Below are 22185 nucleotides of genomic sequence, written 5' to 3'. Positions count from 1 at the left end.
GATCTATGTTGATACAGATGGCAACGATTTTGCAGTACAATCGGATGAATAATAAAGATAATGCTATCAGCAGCTTGCAGCAAAACATCTCTTCCCTTCTTCGCAACACATGTTAATATATTTCACGTAATAACCTTCATCTGACATTTAGGCTTCTTTCTCATAAGAATAAAAGAATCAGGCCTTTTGGATGCCACATAATTAACTCGTTTAAATGGGTACAATTTAAAGAACGCAGCGAACATGACTTCAATAACAACATAAACAAAACATGGTTAGGCCAGTGTCGCCAAATGGGAATGGCCATTTGCTAGACTTTGCTCCATAAAGTGCTAAAAATTTCACATCATACACAACAATGCCATCCAGCCAATTTCAACCGGTTGCTCTCTTTTTCAATTCAGACATGTTTCTGACACACACACTGTACTTGTACACTGTTACATGATTCTTAATAATTTTCTAAACATATTCTCTTCAATTCCTGAAAATGGTTTTGCAAGATTATGTTCTTTTTTCTTACATGATATATCAAGCATAGTAGAATAAAAGAAATATTCAACTTAACATTACAAAGATTTGATGTCAAAATACGTATGCTAGATGTATTTGAAAACAAATGCAAGTTTTCCTTCCAGATGGTAGATTGAAAATTTTCTTGCTAATTACGTCAAGAAAATGAAAGCTAGCACTAAAAATGCTAAATTAGTAACACTGGACTCAGCAACAGTACATTAGTTAGTTATGTGAAGATGGTGTTAGTAGTACAAGTGATAGTTATTGTATCATTAAAAATATAAAAATAAACGATGTCGCAAAGCCAGTTCTACGCATGTCATGTTTTTTCTAAACACATAGACTAAAAGGAAAAAGTTATTTTGTTTTTTCATCACTGCCACAAAGCCCTAACAATGCAGAGTACATATGATAATTCTAAACTATTAATTACTACCAGAATAACAATGATATTTTGTATTAAAAATGAATGTTACGTATATTCCAAACATTATTACTACCATGACTAGTACTATTAAAATTTTGAAAGATAAATCTTGCTGTGAATGCTACCATAATTTGATTTTCATATATGTAGATACATTTTGTCAGCTGGCTGGCTTCGCATAGATAAAAGTTGATTTCACTGATATGAAATTACTCCACGAATAGCCTTTTTATTATGAAGATATGACGATAATATACAAGGTAAAAAAAAATGGTTTTACGTATTTCGTATATGACGCTTCGTCTTCAGATCTCCATTACATGAAGAATGAGTAAAAAAGTATTTTAATTTTACTTCTGGAAGCCACCATTAAACATCGGCAGTGACAACTTAAACACAACTCGATAAAAGCTTGATAGTTAGGGTAGATGAAGTCAGCAATCGGCTGTTTCTCTATAGAGAGAGAGAGGAGAGAGTGTTGCCTGATTAGGTTGTAACATTGACAGATATCCATTAGCAAAAGTTGAATAATAGTTGTGTATATTGAGAATAATGATAATTTTAATAAAACTGTTGTTTTACTGTCTAATCATATTGCAGGTATTATTAACATATTATAGTAAGGCAGTCCTTGGGTTACGATGGGTTCAGCTTATGATGTTCCGAGGTTAAGGCGCTTTTCAATTATGTTCGTCAGAAATTATTTCCAGGGTTACAACGCATGTTCCCGGGTTATGACGCCTACAAAGCTGGTCTGGCACAAGAAATATGACACCAAAAATGCAAAATAATCAATATTTGAAGGTTTTTTGATGCAAATTTCAATAAGAATGCAGTTTACATACATAGTTTTTAATGCACCCAAAGCATTAAAAGTAAGGTTTTCTTAGGAATTTTTGATGATGTTCCGGCTTACGATGATTTTCGGGTTACAACGCATCTCAAGAACGGAACCCCTGTTGTAACCCGGGGACTGCCTGTATTATGATATGAGCATAGCGATCTACCATTTGCATTCTGGTTTTGTTTACATTCTTAAAATAATCAACTGATTTCGTTTACCAATATCATCACTGTATTAGTTGCCGAATGGAACTTAATTCAGAGATAAGCCTATAATATATAAGGTGAGAAGGGTTTTATTACCTTTATTGTCAGTTAATATCATAATGTGAATCTGTTCATGTATGTTGGTGGTTATCGCACTGCAACTAGGCTTAGGCTACCAATGAATGCCATACATATACCTTGAATAGGCTATTTATTCTGAAGATATGCCAATAATATATAAGGTGAGAATGGTTTTATTACCTTTATTGTCAGTTAATATCATAATATGAGTCATTTCATGTTTGTTGGTGATTATCGGACCGCAGCTGAGACTTAGCCTACCGATAAACATAAACCGCACACGCAACACATTTGTCCTGCGATGCTGCGATTTATATCTGTGATATAGCATGAGAAGTGGTCCAAGAAAAAACTCATGAATGACTGATTCCGTGATTGCTGATCCGCAACTAAGCGATGCCCCACTGTACACATAAGCATAGCCATTTTCTCTCATAGTATGTTTAATTCTTATTAAGAGTAACAAGTGCTGTATTGTTGATGATACCCTTATTTGTATTTTCAACATGGCATTGCATATTTCATCTTTATATTTTCATCTTTATAGTATTTTTTATTGGTTATGTAATGTGAAATTATGTACAAATATAATTTCACTTGTCTTTTTTATTTGACAGGATGTAGAGGTCTACAAGAACTCAATGCGAGACAATCTTCAAACATGGGTTACATCATTACGTCAACAAGGAATCACCGATTGGATGGTGATTCTTTTAGAAACACCAGATACACGCAAGGGTAACAAGCTTCTTCCTCGCACCACTGTTTTAGACAAAATTAAGAATGACTTTGGGGGTAAACAGGCTGAAAGGTAAGTTCCAGAGTAGTCTTTAGTAGTGTTGCATTATGCTATAGCATTACCAGAAAGGCCCAGAATTATATATGATTTTCAACACAAAATTTTTTTATGCATTGCATAGTAGGTGAATGTTTATTTTGAATAGGATGTTTAAGAATTATTTTGAAAATGATGTACAAGTACAGGGACCTTTATAAATCTTTATTGTTCCTACACATTATATAAACCATCAGTCCTTTACATAAGGAATTACAGTGGTCCCCCGTATTCGGGGGGATGCGTACCGGACCCCCCTGTGAATAGTTAGAACCTGTGAATGTTTGGAACCCCTATAAAAACGCTAAAAACAGCCTATTTTGTTAGTTAAAACTCAAGAAAAACCACTAAAAATTTTCGTACTTGGTTTTTTTAATAGTTTTATCACAAAAAGTGGATATTTCTCATAGAAAAATACCGTGAATGCACAAATTTTCCGCTAATAATGCGGGGAAACGTTCCCGAGAGAAATCCGCGAATGTGTGAGTCCGCGAATCCGGAGAACGCGAATACGGGGCCCCACTGTACTTTCAGCCCCAGATGGAACTCAGTAGTAGGATTCTATAACAAGGTAGTTAGGCAATAACTGCTTGTCCGATGGTCAGCAAACCCACTGGTCAGATAAGCCCTAAGACCCCCATCCAACCGGAGAATATGTCCTGGAATGGGAGTTAGAAAGTGTGGTGTATTTTGCTTTAGCAAAGAAGTGGATCCTCATGCCCTCCGCGCAAGGTGCCGAGGGCGTGATTGTAATAAGGAGTTAACTTGTGACACTTGTATCCCCTGGTCGGAGGAGCAGTGGGGGAGATACAAGAGGAGGAAGAATCCATGTAAGTCAGCCAAGGCGTCGTCGGAAAGCTCTCCCATGATACTGCTGGTTACAGGCACGTCGTCTTCTTTCCTTCCCCCTCATAAGCTTCCTCGCATGGCTCTCTCTCCTTTGGGGGACATGTCTCTCTCCGCCTCTTCACTTGATTTGTCAAGTGCTGAGGATAAGTTAAGTATATCTTAGTTTTACCAGACCACTGAGCTGATTAACAGCTCTCCTAGGGCTGGCCTGTGGGCCAACCTGTGGACCAACCTGGTACTGAGGAGGAGCGACGCAGTCCTGAATCGCGTATCCAGGGTGGCTGATGTAGAGGCAACGATGGGTTCAAGGAATGAACCGTTGCTGGGTTCCTCCTCTTTCTTCCCTAGAGAGATGGTGGACACTGCGGTGGAAAAGCGAAGAGCTGAGGATAGTGGTCGCCAGGTACACTAGGCAGTCTCGTTCAGCTGCGGCTAAGCCTCAGAGCTTAGCGAGCCCTTCCTCCGTTCCTAAGACGTCAGTACCGTCAAGGGTAGCGCGTGGAAAGACCCAGCCTTCCTCTTTCACTTCGAGAGGTGAGCGTCAGCCCCCCTCTCAGCCTTCCTCCTCTAGGGGAAGGGGGTTAAGTGAAAGGGGAAGAGAGGGAAATGATAGGGACGGCGTTCCTCCTCATCTGCTGCCGGAAGTTGGGGGGTGCCATTGCTCAACTTAGCAGTGTTACAGAGCCGAGACCTGGGTAGTGGATGTCCTTAGGGAGGGATATCTACTTCCCTTCAAGTCGAGGCCACCCCTCACTTCACAACCGGTCCATCTCCAAACATACGTTCCCGGTTCAGCCAGGGACGTAGCACTGAAACAAGAAGTGCAGACAATGCTGAGCAAAGGAGCTGTGGAAATCATAGGAGAGCTGTCACCGGGGTTCTACAGCCGACTTTTCCTGGTGGCGAAGTCTACAGGGGCCTGGAGACCAGTGATAGATCTCTCTCCCTTGAACCGATTCGTTCGCCAGACTCGGTTCACAATGGAAACGTCACGCTCAGTGCTCGATTCCATCAGGGAGAATGATTTCCTGCTTTCGGTGGACCTGAAAGATGTGTATTTCCAAATACGCATCCATCAGTCCTCCAGGAAGTATCTTCGCTTCATCCTCGACGGGATGGTGTACCAATTCAAGGCACTTTGTTTCGGTCTCTCAACCGTCCCTCAGGTATTTTCACCTGAGTGTTCACTCTGGTGTTGGCTTGGGCCCATTCGGTCGGAATACATCTTCTGGCTGGTCCTGGCAAGCTCTTGCTCATAGTTACTACAGCCCAAGCAGAGGATAAAGTACCTGGGCATGTTGATCAATACGGTAGCAGTACGAGACTTCCCCACAGACTCACAGATCAGCAGGTTCAGGGAGGCAGCTCGTCAGTTTTTTTCAGGACAGGAACAGCCAGCTCAGCAGTAGCAGGTCATGATTGGTCACCTGTCGTCATTGGAGAAGTTAGTCTCTCATGGGCGTCTTTATCTGCGGTCTCTGCAATGGAGACTAAAGGAGTGCTGGTCACAGGCGCAGGATCCGCAATCCTTCCTGGTTCCTCTTATGGAGGAAGTAAGGGAGGATTTAGCCTCTTATGGAGGAAGTAAGGGAGGATTTAGCCTGGTGGCTAGATGACAGAAACCTCTTAATAGGAGTGCCGTTATGCACTCCCCCCCCCTCCGGAGATACTTCTGTTCTCAGATGCATCGACCTGGAAGAGTTGCTGGTTTTGGGAGTGTGGAACCGACACGACTGGCACTTTCACATCAATGTTCTGGAACTCAAGGCAGCGTTTCTGGTGCTCCAAGAATTCTAGGAACGGGTGATGAGACACTCGATGGTGCTGACAAGCAACAACACCACGGTAGTGGCATACGTCAACAAACGGGGACCTAATGTCCCTCCTTTTACACCAGTTGATGATGCAGGTGCATGAGTGGGCAGTAGCTCACTCGGTAGAGCTGTCGGCCCGGTACATTCCAGGCAAGAGGAATGCAGTGGCAGACAAGCTCAGCTGCCCAAATCAGGTGATTGAGACAGAATGGTCTCTACACCCAGACGTGGCAAAAAGGCTGTTTGACCTTTGGGGGCGTCCAGTAGTGGATCTGTTTGCCACCCGGCACAACAGAAAACTCCTGGTTTTCTTCTCCGTTATGCCGGACCCATGGGCAGCTGCAGAGGACGCGTTCCAACACCTGTGGGACAACTTTGAAGTGTACGCCTTTCCCCTGTTTTGTCTGATTCGCATTGTTTTTGTCAGTCTAACAACCTTTCACATTCTTAATTAATGACTTCTCTAGTGTTTCTGTATCTTGGATCTCTCAAGTGTATTCCATCTTGTTGTTTACAGTGGACCCCCCGTATTCGCGTTCTCCAGATTCGCGGACTCTCACATTCGCTGATTTCTCTCGGGAATGTTTCCCTGCATTATTCACAGAAAATTCGTGCATTCGCGGTATTTTTCTATGATAAATATCCACAAATTCCTTGTTTTTTTAATGAATTTCATCATAAAATGCACTTTTTGTGATAAAACTATTAAAAAAACCATGTAGGAAAATTTTTAGTGGGTTTTTCTTGAGTTTTAACTAACAAAATAGGCTGTTTTTAGCATTTTTATAAGGGTTCCAAACATTCGCGGGTTCCAACTATTCACGGGGGGGTCTGGTACGCATCCCCCGCGAATACTGGGGGACCACTGTACTCACAAATACTTTCTATTTGCGTACAGGAATTCTACTTGAATGGGAAACAGTACTCATTTTTATAGTAATTCCCATTGCTTGACTCAATATGTAATAACCAGTGTAAAACCTAGGCAACTTTCCTACAGTTATTCTGTTTTTCTGTGACTATATTGACCAAACACTTTTTCATTACCTGACTAAAGGTTAATTTTATCATACTATGTTACCTCATAGAAATAAATCATTACTACCTGCTTTGGATATGACACAAATATTCTACTTTGCAGCTCAAGTTTCCAGATGTTTGTGGTAGCCCTTTGCATTCAGCCCCTGGCTGCCACCCCTTTCATTCCTTTTAATGTACCTCCATTTATATTCTTACTTCCATCCTACTTTTCACCCTCTCCTAACAATTGTTTCATAGTGCAACTGTGGGGTTTTCCACACCTTTAAAACCTTTTTATTCTCTGTTTCCCTTTCATTGCTGATTGACTTCATAGGTCCCAGCACTTGGCCTTTGGCCTAAATTTTATATTCTATTCTAGTTTATCAGAATTAAGTATATTTTTTTACTTGCCTGTAGATGCTAGTTTGTGTATACCTTTAAGCTAAGTTGTTAGGAAGGTGCAGGTTTACTATGTAATGTAAAAATAGCTTGACACACAGGTCTGCAGAATTGTCTTCTTATTTATATTATAAAGTGAGAAATTTCAAACACTAAAAAATTCAGATGTATAGGCCCATAGGAATGAGTCATGGCAGTGAAGTTGGTTCCTTTGCCCCTGTAAAGCTGGTGTTTTGATGTTATACTGACATTGTAATTTTGTTTTTCCACCACTGAGCATCTCATCAATCATTGATTTTTTAGCCAAGTTTCATTGGTCAAACCTTACAAGTGTACTATACAGTGTACCCCCTGTATTCGTGTTCTCGACATTCACGGACTCACACATTCCTTGAATTCTCTATGGACCATATCTACCCATTACTCATGGGAAATTCATGTTTTCACTGTATTTTTGTAAGAGAAATATCCACAAATGACTGTATTTTCATATGAGTTTCATGATTAAATGCACATTTTGTGATAAAATATTAAAAATAACTAGGTTTAAGCATTTTTAGTTGGTTTTTCTTGAGTTTTTTTATAGGGGTTCTAAGTTTTTGCAGACTCTAGCTATATGCAGGTGGGTCTGGAATGTATCCCCTGCAGATACTGAGGGTCCACTGTATACACGAATAATAATCCCATTATGTATTTGATTTATGAACTAATCTAAAATCTGGTTATCCCAAATCCTTACTGTAAGAAAAATAGCAGTATTTTAATATTCTTGCAGGTTCATTACTTAATGTTTTATGATTTAATTTGGGTTTCCTTTTTCAGGTGTGTTTCCTTAATAGATCCTTTGAAAACTGACTCTAGATCAATGGAATCCTGGCAGACTCTTCTCACAAAAATGAGACACTTACTGATGATATCATATAACCGTGCACTAAATAGGTATGATTCAGTGTTATGATAATTTATGTATGCGCTTAATATCTCTTTACAACTTGAAAAGTTGTCTTATTGTAACCCACATCTATAAGGCATGTATTGTTTATGTAAAAAATTGTGATTCTTTTTGAAAGTTTAAATGTTTTTTACTATTTTTTTTATTCATTATTGGATGATGATTGTTTTTATTAATTGTAGCATTCATTGAAAAATTAAGAGGCAGAGTAAGATTTGGTTTATTTTTATAGTTAACTAAGCCAGTTGAAGTTTGAACAGAAATCTGTAAGTGAGCTTTACCTACAGTATTAAGTCAGTGTACAGATTATTCCTGCTTCTGTATAACTTTCTGACCTAAGCCATTTTGCATTGTTCTAGGTTTGAGGAAAATATGAGAGCTGAACGTGAAAGACGGATAGAGAAGTCTTGGTCATTTTGTTCATATTTCTTACTTCAAGAAGAACTTGCACAAGTGTTTAGTTTGCTTGCCCTCCATGATGAAGCTTTAGTACAATATGATGAACTGGATGCTCTTTTCACTCAGTTTGTTCTCAATTCTGCTCATGGAGGTAAGAAAAGTGTATTTATGAGTTTACTGTATGTATGTTGGCTAGGATTCAAACCCCAGCACAAGATGCATTGATATGACAAAATTATTTATAGCAGTTGTTGGTAGAATGTACAGAATTACTGTGCCACTTAGCCCTTGTGAAAATTGTATGGTGCCGCCATTATCTCACTTGGTCAGTTTTTGTAGTTATCCTTTTCAGTTTAGGATCTTTCTGTTTGCAATTTATGATTATGCATTTGCAGTTTAATGCCAATGTCTGATTTAGTAATATTTTTGTGATTTGTGGTACTCTCTAAAATTCTAGAATATGAAAACATACACAATGTAGAAGACAAAGAAAAAATGTAAATTTAGCAGTTGCAAATACCTATAACTGTCTGAGAAAAAAACTATATATAAACCTGTACTACTATGTTTAGTTATGCCATTTTGGTGTCTTTAGTGCCTTTAAAAGGGATTTTGACGAAGGAAAAATCTATTTCTTGGGGAAGACCTGTGTCGCCCAGTGAAATGTTCCTGTAGCACACATTTCTAGGTATAAATAGATGCTAAATATACCAGAGAAAAAAGCTATATGGAATGCTGGAGTTACTACCTTCAGCTCGCTCACCCAAATAGGGTGTAGGTTTAGCACAAGGGCGATTGGAAGCCACTACCACAGATACTTTGCCAATTAGAAGTCTCCTCTCAAAACCCCTCTCTAGATAGGTGCCGTTACAACGTCTACCTTCCTCTTGCTACTACTACTACTCCTGCCCGAAAGCTCCATTCCTGAATTACGCACCCAAGCTTGGGCCAGCTAAAGGGCGGGGGACCAGGAGAAGAGAGGGATGGGTTCACCGGGCGACACAGGTCTTCCCCCAGAAAAGGGATTTTGACGTAGGAAAAATCTATTTCTGGGTGAGGAAGCCGTGTCGCCCTGTGAAATACATTTCTTTAGCGCTATTTCTTGCTAAAATACCAGAGAACTGCTAAATTGGACATGCCAGAATATTCTGACTCTCTCACCCTTTCTAAAAGGGTGTCGGTATGAATCTGGGCGAGTGCAAAACACTACCACAGCAGCCTCTCCAATTAGCCTTTTCCACATCAAAACCCCTTAGAAAAGGGGAGCCGTGCTACGGCTCACTCCCTGCTACCGCGAAGGTAGCGTCAGGGTCGGCATTCCTTTGATAGCCATTAAGAGAGCTGCACGTTATTTTTGCATTCTGTTTGTGTTTGTTAGCTATGGATCGTCAATCTGCCTCCCCATCCAAGTTAAGTACTGGTTTTTTGTTCGGCACTATTTAGGGAGTGATTTTGACCCTTGTGGTCCTTTTATTTAGGGTTTTGTCTGGGGTCGCCTTCGCTGACTAGGCTGGGCACTGCCATTACGCGTTCCCCTTTGGTGTCGTTCGGTTTCGCGTGGTCTTCCATACTTCGTGAACCGAGTTGTATAGCAGTACTCTTATTTCCCTTTTCGTGGTTGGCAGTTTTTGTCGATCGCGTATATGCTTATGTTTATATTTTTGTTTATTTCGTGCTTTCCACGGTGGTTTCCTTTCGAGCACTTGTCTTTGTTTCGTGCCTCATCGGGTACCCACCGTTATAGTTTTACTACTTTTCATTATGATTTTGTTTTATTTCTTTTTCGTTATCATGCCTACCTCTGCCGTTCGATTTACTTATATTGTTACGGCATTAGGCCATTCTGGTTTTGTCCTCGTTAGGGACATCCTTATCGGGTGGCCCTACCTGGCTGTTAGGCATGTTTATAGTTTTATGTTCATTTCCCTTCCCATGTTCCCCCCCCCCCAATGTTAGTGTATGATTTTACATTACTTTTAAGTATTTATTGTTTATTTGTGTATGTTTTCCTTTGGGTGATCGTGTCGGCTAGCCTACCCCTGCGCCTTCCTCGCAATCCAGTAATCACGAGGAGCCGCTGGGTCCCGTGATCGTCTCCCCTACCGACCCCCCCCCTTTTCCCCCTCCGCTCGGGGCCCCCACTGAGTGGGTGCTTCTCTCGCTCAGGTTGTAGCTGACGACCAACCCGAGTCTCTGCGGGGTGTGTGAAGGGGGGCCTCCCAGGCCTTAGGTCGGTGGGTGTTGCTTCTCAGCCGACCTTCTTCGGAGTTGGCAGTAGTCTGAGCGTGCTCGGCTTCTCCCGCCTCTCTGAATGTTTTCACCCTCCCGCCTTAGACATTACCTCCCCGCTCATGGCGGGTTTTCGTTCGAGCCCCTACGGCTTCGTCGAGAACTTCTCCTGACGGGAGGAATTCAATATGATTTGGTTCTCTAGAGAGAGCTGACAGTTCAGATATTCTGGCACCTGAGGCCAGACTCATTAAAAATAATGTTTTCCTGAGAAGGGTTATATATGAGCATGATTCATTATCAGTATCTGAAGCCAACCTGAGTACATCGTTTAAAAATCAGGAGACCATGTGAGGACGGTCCACCGGTCTCAGACGAGCACATGCTCGAGGGATAGACGAGAAGTACGAATCTGTCAAATCAATATTAAAGCCAAACTAAAATATCTTCCTCAAGGCAGACTTAGTCGTAGTAATGGTACTAGTGGCTAGGCCTTTTTCGAACAGAGTTCTAAAAAATGAAATCGCCAGATTCGTAGTCATCTTCTGGACATCTGATTCTTTTAGAGAGATGGCTAACTTCCTTACTGCTGAATCATACTGCCTGAGTGTTGATTCTTTTGTCTGACTCCATGAACAGGATGTTTAGTGGGTCAATACTAGCATCCTTCTGCGCTGCAAACTTCATGAAGTCCATAAAGTTAGGGCATTCAGAATTCTTGAGGAAGCTGACACAGTCCGAGTTTGTACTGTTTGAGTCAGTTTTGGGTTGGGAATCCGTCTGGGACGGAGATTCAATTCTTTGTAGAAGATGAAACCAATTGCTCTTCGGCCAGTTGGGTGCTACCAATGCTACCTGTCCTCTGAAAGATCTGAGTTTGTGCAGAACTTTCATCAAGAGGTTTATTGGCGGAAATATGTAAATCTTCTGCCAATTCTTCCAGTCTATGGACATCGCATCTGTGGCATGAGCTAGAGGATCCAGATTGGGAGCCACATAACACGGAAGTTTGTGATTGGACTCCGTGGCGAACAGGTCTACCTGAAGGCCTGGGATTTGTTGGCAAATCCAATGGAATGATTTTGTGTCCAAGGACCACTCCGACTCCAGCGGAGTTGTTCTGGATAGTGAGTCTGCAATGACATTCCGTACTCCTGCCAGGTGAGTAGCTGACAGGTGCCAATGATTTTTCATTGCCAATGAAAATATCGCAATCATTGCATGATTTATTTTGCTTGACTTGGAGCCCCCCACTGTTTATGCAATGAACTATCACTGCGCTGTCCGACTAGTCTTACATGAATGTTCTTGACTGGAGCTAGTCGTTTCAAGGTCAGAAAAATGGCCATTGCCTCTAGGACATTGATGTGGAACTGGCGGAATATTTTCGACCACGTTCCTTGAACCTTCTTGTACTGGGAGTAGCCCCCCCAACCACTCAGAGAGGCGTCCGTGTGAACTATCAGAGACGGCGGGGAAAATTGTAGTGGTACTGATTTGGAGAGACTCCGGACTTCTGTCCATGGACGGAGTCTTTTCTTCAATATCGGCGGAATCAAAGAGATCTTGTCTCTGAAATTGATGTTGGCTCTTTTCCGCCAAACCCGATTGATATCCTTCAGTCTGGCTTTCAACAGAACATCTGTTATTGAGGCAAACTGGAGAGAACCTAGAATTCTCTCTTGGGTACGACGAGAAGCCTGTTTGTTCTTGAGGAATTGTCTCGTAGCTTTCGCTATCTCTCTCTACTTTTTTGGCGGGAGAGATAGTTTGTGTGTGGTTAGGTCCCATTGAATTCCCAACCATTGAAAGTGAGACGCCGGAATAAGACGGGACTTTTCCTTGTTTATCTGGAAACCCAGGTATTCTAGGAATTCTATTACTTTGGCTGTTGCCTTGCGACATTCCTCGTCGTTGGTTCCCCGAATGAGCCAGTCATCTAGGTAAGCTACTAACATTACCCCTTGAGCTCTTAGCTCTTGAACCACTGTCTCTCCTAGTTTGGTGAATATTCTGGGCGCAATGTTGAGCCCGAATGGCATGACTGTGAACAAGAAAGCTTGTTTTCCTAGTTTGAAGCCTAGGTATGGAGAGAAGTTTCTTGCTATCGGTACATGATAGTAAGCGTCTGTAAGATCTATAGAGGTGGTGACAACCCCACGGGGAAGTAAGGTCCACACCTGCAAGACGGTCAGCATGCGGAACTTGTCGCATTGAATGTATGAGTTGAGACGGGACAGGTCCAGAATCGCTCTTCGTTTGTCCGAGTCCTTCTTTGGTACACTGAACAATTGTCCTTGAAATTTCAGGTGACTGACTTTATTGCCTTCTTTTGGAGAAGGTCTTTGGTATAGTCTAGAAGGTCTGTCGTTGGAATCTGGTGAAAACTGACTGGTGGAGGAGGCCCTTTCTTCCATTTCCACCCCAGACCTTTCGATACAGTACTGTGGGCCCACGAACTGAAGGTCCAATGGTCCCGGGAGAGGTACAGTCTCCCGCCCACCTGCAGCGCCTCATTGACTGGTTGAGGTCTTACTTCCCCTGCCTCCTCTGAAGCCTCTGCCTCTAGAGCCACCTCTTTGTCGGAAGGCACCTCTGGCTCTGCTACTCCTTGCGTGCTTGTTAAAGCCTCGAAAAGCCCCTTGTGATTCAAAGGAGCGTTGAAAGCTGGGGAAGTTACAAGGGCGGCTGAACTCGAAGGCTGTTGAGTCGGTTGACTCTGCAGCAGAACAAACTGTTGTTGTGGCTGCGCCTTAGATGTCGAAGGCTTGTTGATCTGGGAGACAGGAACTGCTTGCACTACTGTCTTAGACTGAGAGGTCTGGGAAGGCTGATACTTCCTAGGCCTTTTCCTACCTTTCGATTGTGGTCCGAGAACAATTTTAAAACTCCCACGCCGCCAACTGAGTAAACTTGCCACCATCCTCCCGCTCTCCCATTGGTTCCTGATGCTAGTCACCCCATAAGATCCTGCTCTCCTTTTGGTCAGTATCTACCCCTTGTGCTTTAAGTATTCTATTGGTAAAAGGATGCTGTAAATTGAAAAACTTATTCATGCAATACATTTTTTTTGATAAAAAAAAAACATTAGGTAAAGATGAATAAAAGAATAGATATGAATGGTTATTGTACTGTTGGTAGTTTTCAGTAGTTGAAGAGAGATTATGAAAATTTATGGCTTACTGTGTACTAGGAAAAGTGATTGCTTGGCGATCGTTCGATACTCGTAAGTGCTGGATGTAATTAGAAGTTTGGAAGCTTTTTTTTGTTTGGTTATTATAGTTAATGGTTCCTTAATAATTATTTGAAATGAGTACATGCAATACATTTAATAAAAAAAATGTGAATGAAATATCATAAAATATAAAATGTGAATGAAATATCATAAAATATAAAATAAATCAGACTGCTATCATCAAAGCCAACAAATACATATTTTTTAGAATTCTTCTTCTGTTTTAATATTACGTTACGTATATGTTTCATTATAGCTGTCAGTAGCTCGGTATCTCCATTAGGTAAAGATAAAATAAAGAATATAAATGAATGGTTATTATACTGTTTGGTAGTTTCATTAGTTGAAGAGAGATAATAATGAAAGTTTATGGCTTACTGTGTCCTAGGAAAAGTGATTGCTTGGCGTTCGTTCAGTACTCGTAAGAGGCTAAGAGCTGAATGTAAACAAACGATTGGAAGGGTTTTTTTTTGTTTGTTTGTGTATTATAGTTAATGATTAATTAATAATTATTTGAAATGAGTACATACTGATTATTTATACATTTTATTGGCATATTTTAAGCTTTTGGCTTCTTAGGTTTAGATGTCAGAATCATAGACTAGGCTACAGTAGCAACCGCTAACATAGGCTAGGCTTATTGCTAAGGGACATATGCTAAAGTCCTAATATATGCAGTAAAAATGGGGTTGAACATTACATGCAATTGAATATTACTCAAGTATGTACAGTATTTTGCCTTTTTGGATCATATTTCTTCCGTCGGATCGGCGTCGTAACCCTAGAACATGTGTTGTAGGCCTGGAGATATAATTTACTGGGGTGTTTTTGGAGGGCTTGGAACGGATTAGGCATTTTACATGTAAAATGCGGTTCAAGATACGAAAAACTCATGATACGAAGGCCGCCTAGGAACGAATTAATTTCGTATCTCGAGGTACCACTTAATTATTATATGTACATTTTTATGTGCACTAAAAACAATGTATGATTTTTATTTACTTTTATATAATCAATATATAATACCTGTAAAACCAAAAATTATTCAACTTGAATAACTAGATAATGTCTTGAAAGACATTATCTAGCTTTTTCAGTGTTCATCTGTGCTTTATTAAACATTATATCAATATTTTCAGTTTGGTCTTTCAAGAATTTAAATAATAATGTTTTACAATACCTTGCTCGAAGTACTGCTCAAACTCCGCCTTCGTACTTTCTGATACTCTCAGGTGGTTAAGACCTTCTGCTACTTCAGTCGAGGGGTTGTGTTGCCCACGGATCTCCACAGCACATGGAAAATTTTTAATGTGTTTAGGAGACTTCTTGTGAATAATGCTGATGGAGACATCCATTTTGACCTCGCATCTATAAACAGAGGTATACAGTGGGGCATCGCTTATTCACGGATCAGTATTCACGGATCCAGTTAATCACGGGTTTTTTCTTGGACCGTTTCTCATGTTACATCACTGGTATGAATCGCTGCATCATGGGTTTGTTGTGTTGCGTATGCGATGTTTTTCGGTAGGCTAACCCTCGGCCGTGGTCCGATAACTACCAACATTCATTTAAAGACTCATATAATGATATTAACTGACAATAAAGGTAATAAAACCATTCTCACCTAATATATTATTGTCCTATCTTCGAAATAAATAGCCTATTCAAGGTTTATGTTTGCGTAGTTGCAGTGCGATAACCACCAACGTACACAAACTTTCACATTATGATATTAACTGACAATAAAGGTAATAAAACCATTCTTACCATATATATTATAGTCATATCTTCATAATAAATAGCCTATTCAAAGAATAATTCCACATCATTGCACTCAACTTATCATCGGAGTGGCCAGCCACAAAATGTAAGCATATACCTTTACGTACGAAAATGGTTTTATGTATATGGTTGCGTTCAAAGCGACATTTTTTGTTTGATAAACTTTTAGAAATTTTTTTGAATAGTAGTGGTAGTGTAATTACAGTAGTAATAACATTAAGGCTAAAATTAATTCGAACTTCATTATTATTTTGGCAGTATTCGTATATAACTTCTCTGAACAATGAAGTCATACAAACGCTATTTGTCATAGATTATCGTAAGTATTGCTGTTTGTTATTGGCGACGAAGCGTAAACGAAATACATAAAAGCATTTTTTACCTTATATATTATCGTCATCTCTTCATAATAAAACGGCTATTCGTGGAGTAATTCATATCAGTGAAATCAATTTGATCTATGCGAGGCCAGCCAGCTGACAAAATGTACGTACGTATATGAAAATCAAATTATGGTAGCAGTTCACAGCAAGATTATCTTTCGAAATTTTTATAGTACTATTCATGCTAAGTAGTAATAATGTTTGGAATATACGTAACATTAATTTTCAATACAAAATATCATCGTTATTTTGGTAGTGAATAATAGTTGAGAATTATCATACATACACTGCATTGTTATGGGTTTGTGGCAGTGATAAAACAACAAAAATAACGTTCTCCTTTAAAGTCGTCATATCTTCTTCATAATAAAAAGGCTATTCGTGGAGTAATTCCATATCAGTGAAATCAATTTTATCTATGCGAGGCCAGCCAGCTGACAAAATGTAAGTACGTATATGAAAATCAAATTATGGTAGCGTTCACAGCAAGATTATCTTTAGAAATATTTATAGTACTATTCATGCTACGTAGTAATAATGTTTTTTGGAATATATGTAACATTAATTTTCAATACAAAATATCATCGTTATTTTGGTAGTGAATAATAGTTTAGAATTATCATACATACACTGCATTGTTATGGTTTGTGGCAGTGATAAAACAACCAAAATAAACGTTCTCCTTTAAGTCAACGCGTTTAGGAAAAACATGACATAGAATCGACTTTGCGGACTTCGGGTTCACCTTGATATTTTTAACGATACAATAACTATCATTTGTACTACTAAAACCATCTTCACATAAGTAATTTTTTCGTAAGATATGTGTTGTTGCAAAAGCTAGCTTATACATAAAAGGCTTTTATAATTTAAGTCATCTTAGATATACATATGTACCCAAACTCATTGTGGGGAAATTTACTACTGTTTCCTCGGATATTGAAATACTTTAGCATCATTCAAACACTTTAATAATATAATGCATAAATACTAGGCTATACATATTTACATCGTATACAAATACTACATACAGTTATATACACATACTTTTATATACAAAGTTAACAGTTATATACACATACTTTTATATAAGCGAATACCACGGGAAATGATAGTCAGGAATCCTGGATTCCTGACTATCATTTCCCGTGGTATTCGCTTATTTATGAAGTCACGTGCATCTACTGTGATTTTTTTAAGCATACTTTTATATACAAAGTTAATCATATGAGTAGTGATCAGACGACAGCTGTGCACTGGACTACGTACGTACTACTTGAAGATAAACAAACAAACAAAAATTTTGTTGTTGTTAGTCGCCGGGATAGATTAACATTTTTCCAGAGATTAAAGAGCTGAATTTTGTTTTGAAGGTAGGTTTTGTAGGCTTCTAGCTGTAATCCCTAGGCTAGTAGGCTACATATGTACAGTAGTACATATACTACATTTATTTTTTAAGGCTAATTTTGTACAATAACTTTAAAACTGTCTTGAATTTAGTTTTAGGTGATAGTTGAAAACATATTTGGTGTTTGAACTAAAGTAGGCAGTTATAAACATTGGAATAGTGGTCTTGGGTGGGTTAACTATTAAAGTAGGCAGTTTTAAGCAATTTTTGAGGGGGGTATCAGGATAACAGGGGTATTTACTTATCACGGGGGGTTCTGGGCCCTATCCCCCGTGGATAACGAGGCCCCACTGTAAATGAAATTGTAAATTACTGGTAGGTTCGTTCAGTTACTGCACATATACTTATTATGTAATGTAACTAATTTCATAATTAATAGTGGAAAAACAAATTTTAATTCCTAATGCTTCAATGAGTGTTAAGGGGGTTCATCCATATTTTTGAGCAGTTTTCTCAAATGGAAGTTATTGGAAATAGACTTCCTAATTGTTCAGTAATTAATATACATATTTTGATAATTCTTTTTGCATTACAATTTTCAGTTTTTTTAATAACTTGTCTTTTTTTATAACATCATTAAAAATATATTTTAAATAATTCACTATATACCCTTTTTGTCAGCATTGGCAGCATATCTGAAAATTCCAATTTCTGGGCTCAGCTCGTGTCGGCCTGTGAAATATATCCTTAAGTTCATTATTTCTAGGTAAATAACCTAATATTACCAGAGAAAAAATAAAATCAAGAAAAATGTCAGTAAAACTGACTCGCTCACTCTATAAAAGAAGTGTCGGTATGGTAACAGGGGCGAGTGAGACCACTACCACGAGCCATTTACCATTTAGACCTTCCATCACAAAATCCCCCACCTGAGAGAGCTGATACCAAAGGGTGATGCGCCCGCTACTACTACTACTACTGACGCCAAGCGGAGAGCAGCGCCTCTAGTGGCCATCCTTTATCATTAGCTCAACAACGCAAGTTGTGATTTTTGTCTCTCGTGTTGTTTTCGCTTTTGTGAACTTATTTTCTACAATGGAACGCGCTGCTATCGCCACGGCTAAGTTAAGTGCCCGAAAGGTTAAGATTTCGTATTTTGGTCTTCCAGGGACCAGTATTTTCCGTTTTTTAGGTCATATACGGTCACCTGGTTGACTCGTGGCGACCATGAGCCGCCTCGTGTTGTTAAGATTTCCCAGTCTCCCATACTGGGACGTCTTATCCTTTATGGGCTCGTATTTTGCGTTCATCTTCTTATTACATCGTATTTTAGAATTAGGGTACACAGCCCATACCTTATTTCCTGTTATCTCTTAGTTTGGTATGTAGGGCTATACTGTTATTCTACCGCCCAGCAATCCCAGCTTTTGCTCTTCATCGGCTACGGCTGGCTCCGAGTGGTCGGCTGTTCTTCGGACCAGTTCGCCTCCTCCTGGGCTCCTTTCTCTCCTACTCGTGTGTCCCTTCTATTCTTTTACGATGTATTTATTTATTTATTTATTTAGCTACCCTGGACATAAATATTGAGCCAATGGCGGTAGGTGTCGAGGATTTGTTGGTCGAGGTAGGTGCTTCGGGCGCTCAAGGGCTACCTTTGGGCGCACCTGGATCTTCTTCTCCTGTCCCTTCTTCTTCATCTTTCCAAGGCTTCACGGGATCTGAGATCCCTTCTCCTTCACCTGCTGTTTCTGTGCCCCCGAAAGTGAAGGGACACAGAGAACAGAAGACCCTCCAGAAGACGACTTCCAAAAAGTCGTCGTCTTCTTCGGCACGGAAGTCTTCGACATCCTACGTCGATGCGGTGAAGGCAAAGTTTAGCTCTTCCCACTCTAAAGGGTCAAGAAGCAAGGCTTCTAAGGAGGAGGTCCGAGCTCCGGCCGAGCCAGTACCTTCTCCGGTATCCACTGGATCCGCTCCGGTGACTCCTGTTGGGGTGGCAGCACCTAGTGCTTTTGATCCCGCCACCTTTTCAGCAGGAGTATTGCAGCAAGTGGGAGAGATGGTCGGCTCTCTCGGTAGGAGATTTGAGCAAATGTTTGCTCAACTCTCTAGTACTATTAATCAGTCCAGCCAGTCGATTCAGGACCTCTCTAACCGTGTTAGAGAACATGATGACCGTTTCGCTGGTCTGAAACAGGCTCCACAAGCGAACTTTCCAGTAGGAGGTACTGGTTTAGTCCAGTTACCTTACGAATGCCTGCCGGCTTTCTCTATGAATAATCCTTGGAGGGTGGCAGCTTATGCTCCCTTCAAGGATGGCTTGATTTCTATTCTGGAGTGTGGAACGAGAAGGATTGAGGACTTCGAGTTCTACCCCCCGGATTGACTCAGCCTTTCATAGGGTATGCCAGGCTGACTCAAACAGCTCTCAATAGAGAAGACAAGATCTCTAAGGAGACTGTTTTGTACAGCAGGGATCATGCCCAGAGGGAGTGGGTTCATTGCCTGGAGGATTGGGATTGCACAAATACCAAACTCCAGGCCTTCAAGAGCCCATTCCACTATCTTTGCCACAGAGGAGGAGGCTTCTCTTCCCAATTTGCCGGACAAAGATGGTGGAGACGACTCTTCAAGCTGTACTTAAGGACGAAACCCATTCCGCAGCTAAGGGAAGCGGAACCAACATCCCCGCTCTTCCCTGCGTTCGGCGAGCTGTGGGAGAATCTACCAGCTACTTTCACAGTGGGGAAGCTGAAACCGGACTGTGCTATGGACCAGTTCGGTGAGAAGCTCCCTAGACTGCCTGATAGCCTTATTCAGGCAGAATTTGATGCCCGAACTAGATTTGGGAGGTCACTTAACTCCCTGATCATCACGGAGATGGCTGCCCTCTCGTACGCCACGGAACCACTGTTCAAGATCCTAGCGAAGTCTCAGCTTCAGTCGGTACAAGCTGATGCTTTCGACTTTTTCACTGCCAGGAGGAACTGTCGAAAGCATGTGTTGCAAGAAGCCACTATTAGGCATGAACCTAATAGGCTTCTTGCTTCCAACATGTGGGGTGCGGACCTCTTCCCAGAAGCTTCTGTGAATGAGGTACATCACAAGGCTGCAAGGCTTAACCAGAGCCTTAGAGCCAGATGGGGTATCTCATCCAAAAGGAAGCAAGAGAACCCACCCGCTTCTGGTAAGAAGTTGAAAAAGTCTAATAGGAGATTCCAGCCATACCAGAAGCAGCAGCAGCAGCAGCAACACTTCGTCCAGGCTGTCCCAGTTACTCAACAGGGTCAGCCTTCGACTTCGAAGCAAAGCCAGCCCATCCTCCTGCTGTCCCCTCAAAATCAGCCCTCGACCTCATACACCGTCTCGCCGGCTTTCAACTCTATGTATGAAAGCCAAGCATTCCCAGCCTTTAATAGGTTCTCAAGGGAAAGCAGGGCCAGAGGTAACTTTCGTCAGCGAGGTTCAGGAAGAGCTGCAAGAGGCAAGCACTTCAGAGGAGGGCGCGGAGGTCAACCCGCTCAGCAGCAGTGAGGCTCCCCAGGTAGGAGGGAGACTGTTCCTCTTCCGTCACAGGTGGGGGTTCAGCAAATGGGCACAGAGCATTGTGTCCAAAGGATTGGGTTGGAGTTGGATCAAAGATCCCCCACCAAACAAATCATTCTATCAAGTACCATCAAAGGAGTTGACAGATTATGCGGAGGAACTCCTTCAGAAAGGAGCTGTGGCGAGAGTCAAGCATCTAAAATTTCAAGGGCGCTTGTTCAGCGTGCCAAAGAAAGGCTCATCAAAAAGAAGGGTAATCTTAGACTTGTCAAAGCTAAACTCTTTCATTCGTTGTGACAAGTTCAAAATGCTACCATCTCGCAGGTGCGGACCTTACTTCCCCGTGGGGCCGTCACCACCTCTATCGATCTTACAGACGCATACTATCATATCCCCATAGCGAGGCACTTCCGCCCATTCCTAGGCTTCAAACTTGGAAATCAGACGTTCTCTTTCAAAGTGATGTCCTTCGGACTGAATGTAGCCCCCAGGGTATTCACGAAAATAGCGGAAGTAGTAGTCAAGCTATTGAGATCGCAAGGGATAATGGTAGTAGCGTACCTCGACGATTGGTTGATCTGGGCACCAACTGTCGAGGAATGTCTCAAAGCCACGAAGAAGGTAGTTCAATTCCTGGAACATCTGGGGTTCCAGATAAACAAAACGAAATCCAGATTCACTCCGGAAACTCGTTTTCAGTGGCTAGGCATCCAATGGGATTTATCCTCCCACAATGTCAATTCCGGTGGTCAAAAGGAAAGAAATAGCCAAGTCAGTGAGGCAATTTCTCAAAAACAAACAAGCTTCAAGGAGAAACCAGGAAAGAATCCTAGGTCCCCTTCAGTTTGCCTCAGTGACAGACGTCCTTTTGAAAGCAAGACTGAAAGATATAAATTGAGTTTGGCGTTCAAGAGCAAACGCCAAATCTCGAGACAAGTTGTCAGTGATTCCACAAATCCTTCGCAACCAGCTCCGTCCATGGACAAAAGTGAAGAATCTTGCCAAGTTAGTTCCCCTTCAATATCCTCCTCCGGCATTAACGATTCACACGGACACCTCCCTGTCCGGTTGGGGAGGATATTCTCAATACAGGCAAGTTCAGGGGACTTGGTGCGCCCAGTTCCGCCAGCTCCACATAAATGTGTTGGAAGCAATGGCGGTGTTTCTTACCTTAAAGAGACTCCTTCCCCCAAAGAAGTCTCACCTAAGATTAGTTTTGGACAGTGCAGTAGTAGTACACTGCATCAACAGAGGAGGGTCCAAATCCAAACACGTGAATCATGTCATTATAGCTATCTTTGCTCTAGCAAACAAGCA

The 22185-nt window shown here is 41.2% G+C and overlaps 1 protein-coding gene across 1 annotated transcript in view; it reads left to right on the top strand.

Annotated features, from left to right (window-relative positions):
- Positions 1-22185, top strand: part of LOC135221255 (trafficking protein particle complex subunit 10-like) — a 432269-nt gene that overhangs the window by 33487 nt on the left and 376597 nt on the right. The window contains 3 exon segments of the mRNA XM_064259071.1: positions 2692-2885; positions 7814-7930; positions 8303-8493. Coding sequence (XP_064115141.1) covers positions 2692-2885; positions 7814-7930; positions 8303-8493 — 502 coding nt within the window.

Source organism: Macrobrachium nipponense, chromosome 2 (genome assembly GCF_015104395.2).
Source record: "Macrobrachium nipponense isolate FS-2020 chromosome 2, ASM1510439v2, whole genome shotgun sequence".
In the NCBI taxonomy this organism is placed as follows: Eukaryota; Metazoa; Arthropoda; class Malacostraca; order Decapoda; family Palaemonidae; genus Macrobrachium; species Macrobrachium nipponense.
This window is presented reverse-complemented; position numbering and strand designations above follow the sequence as displayed.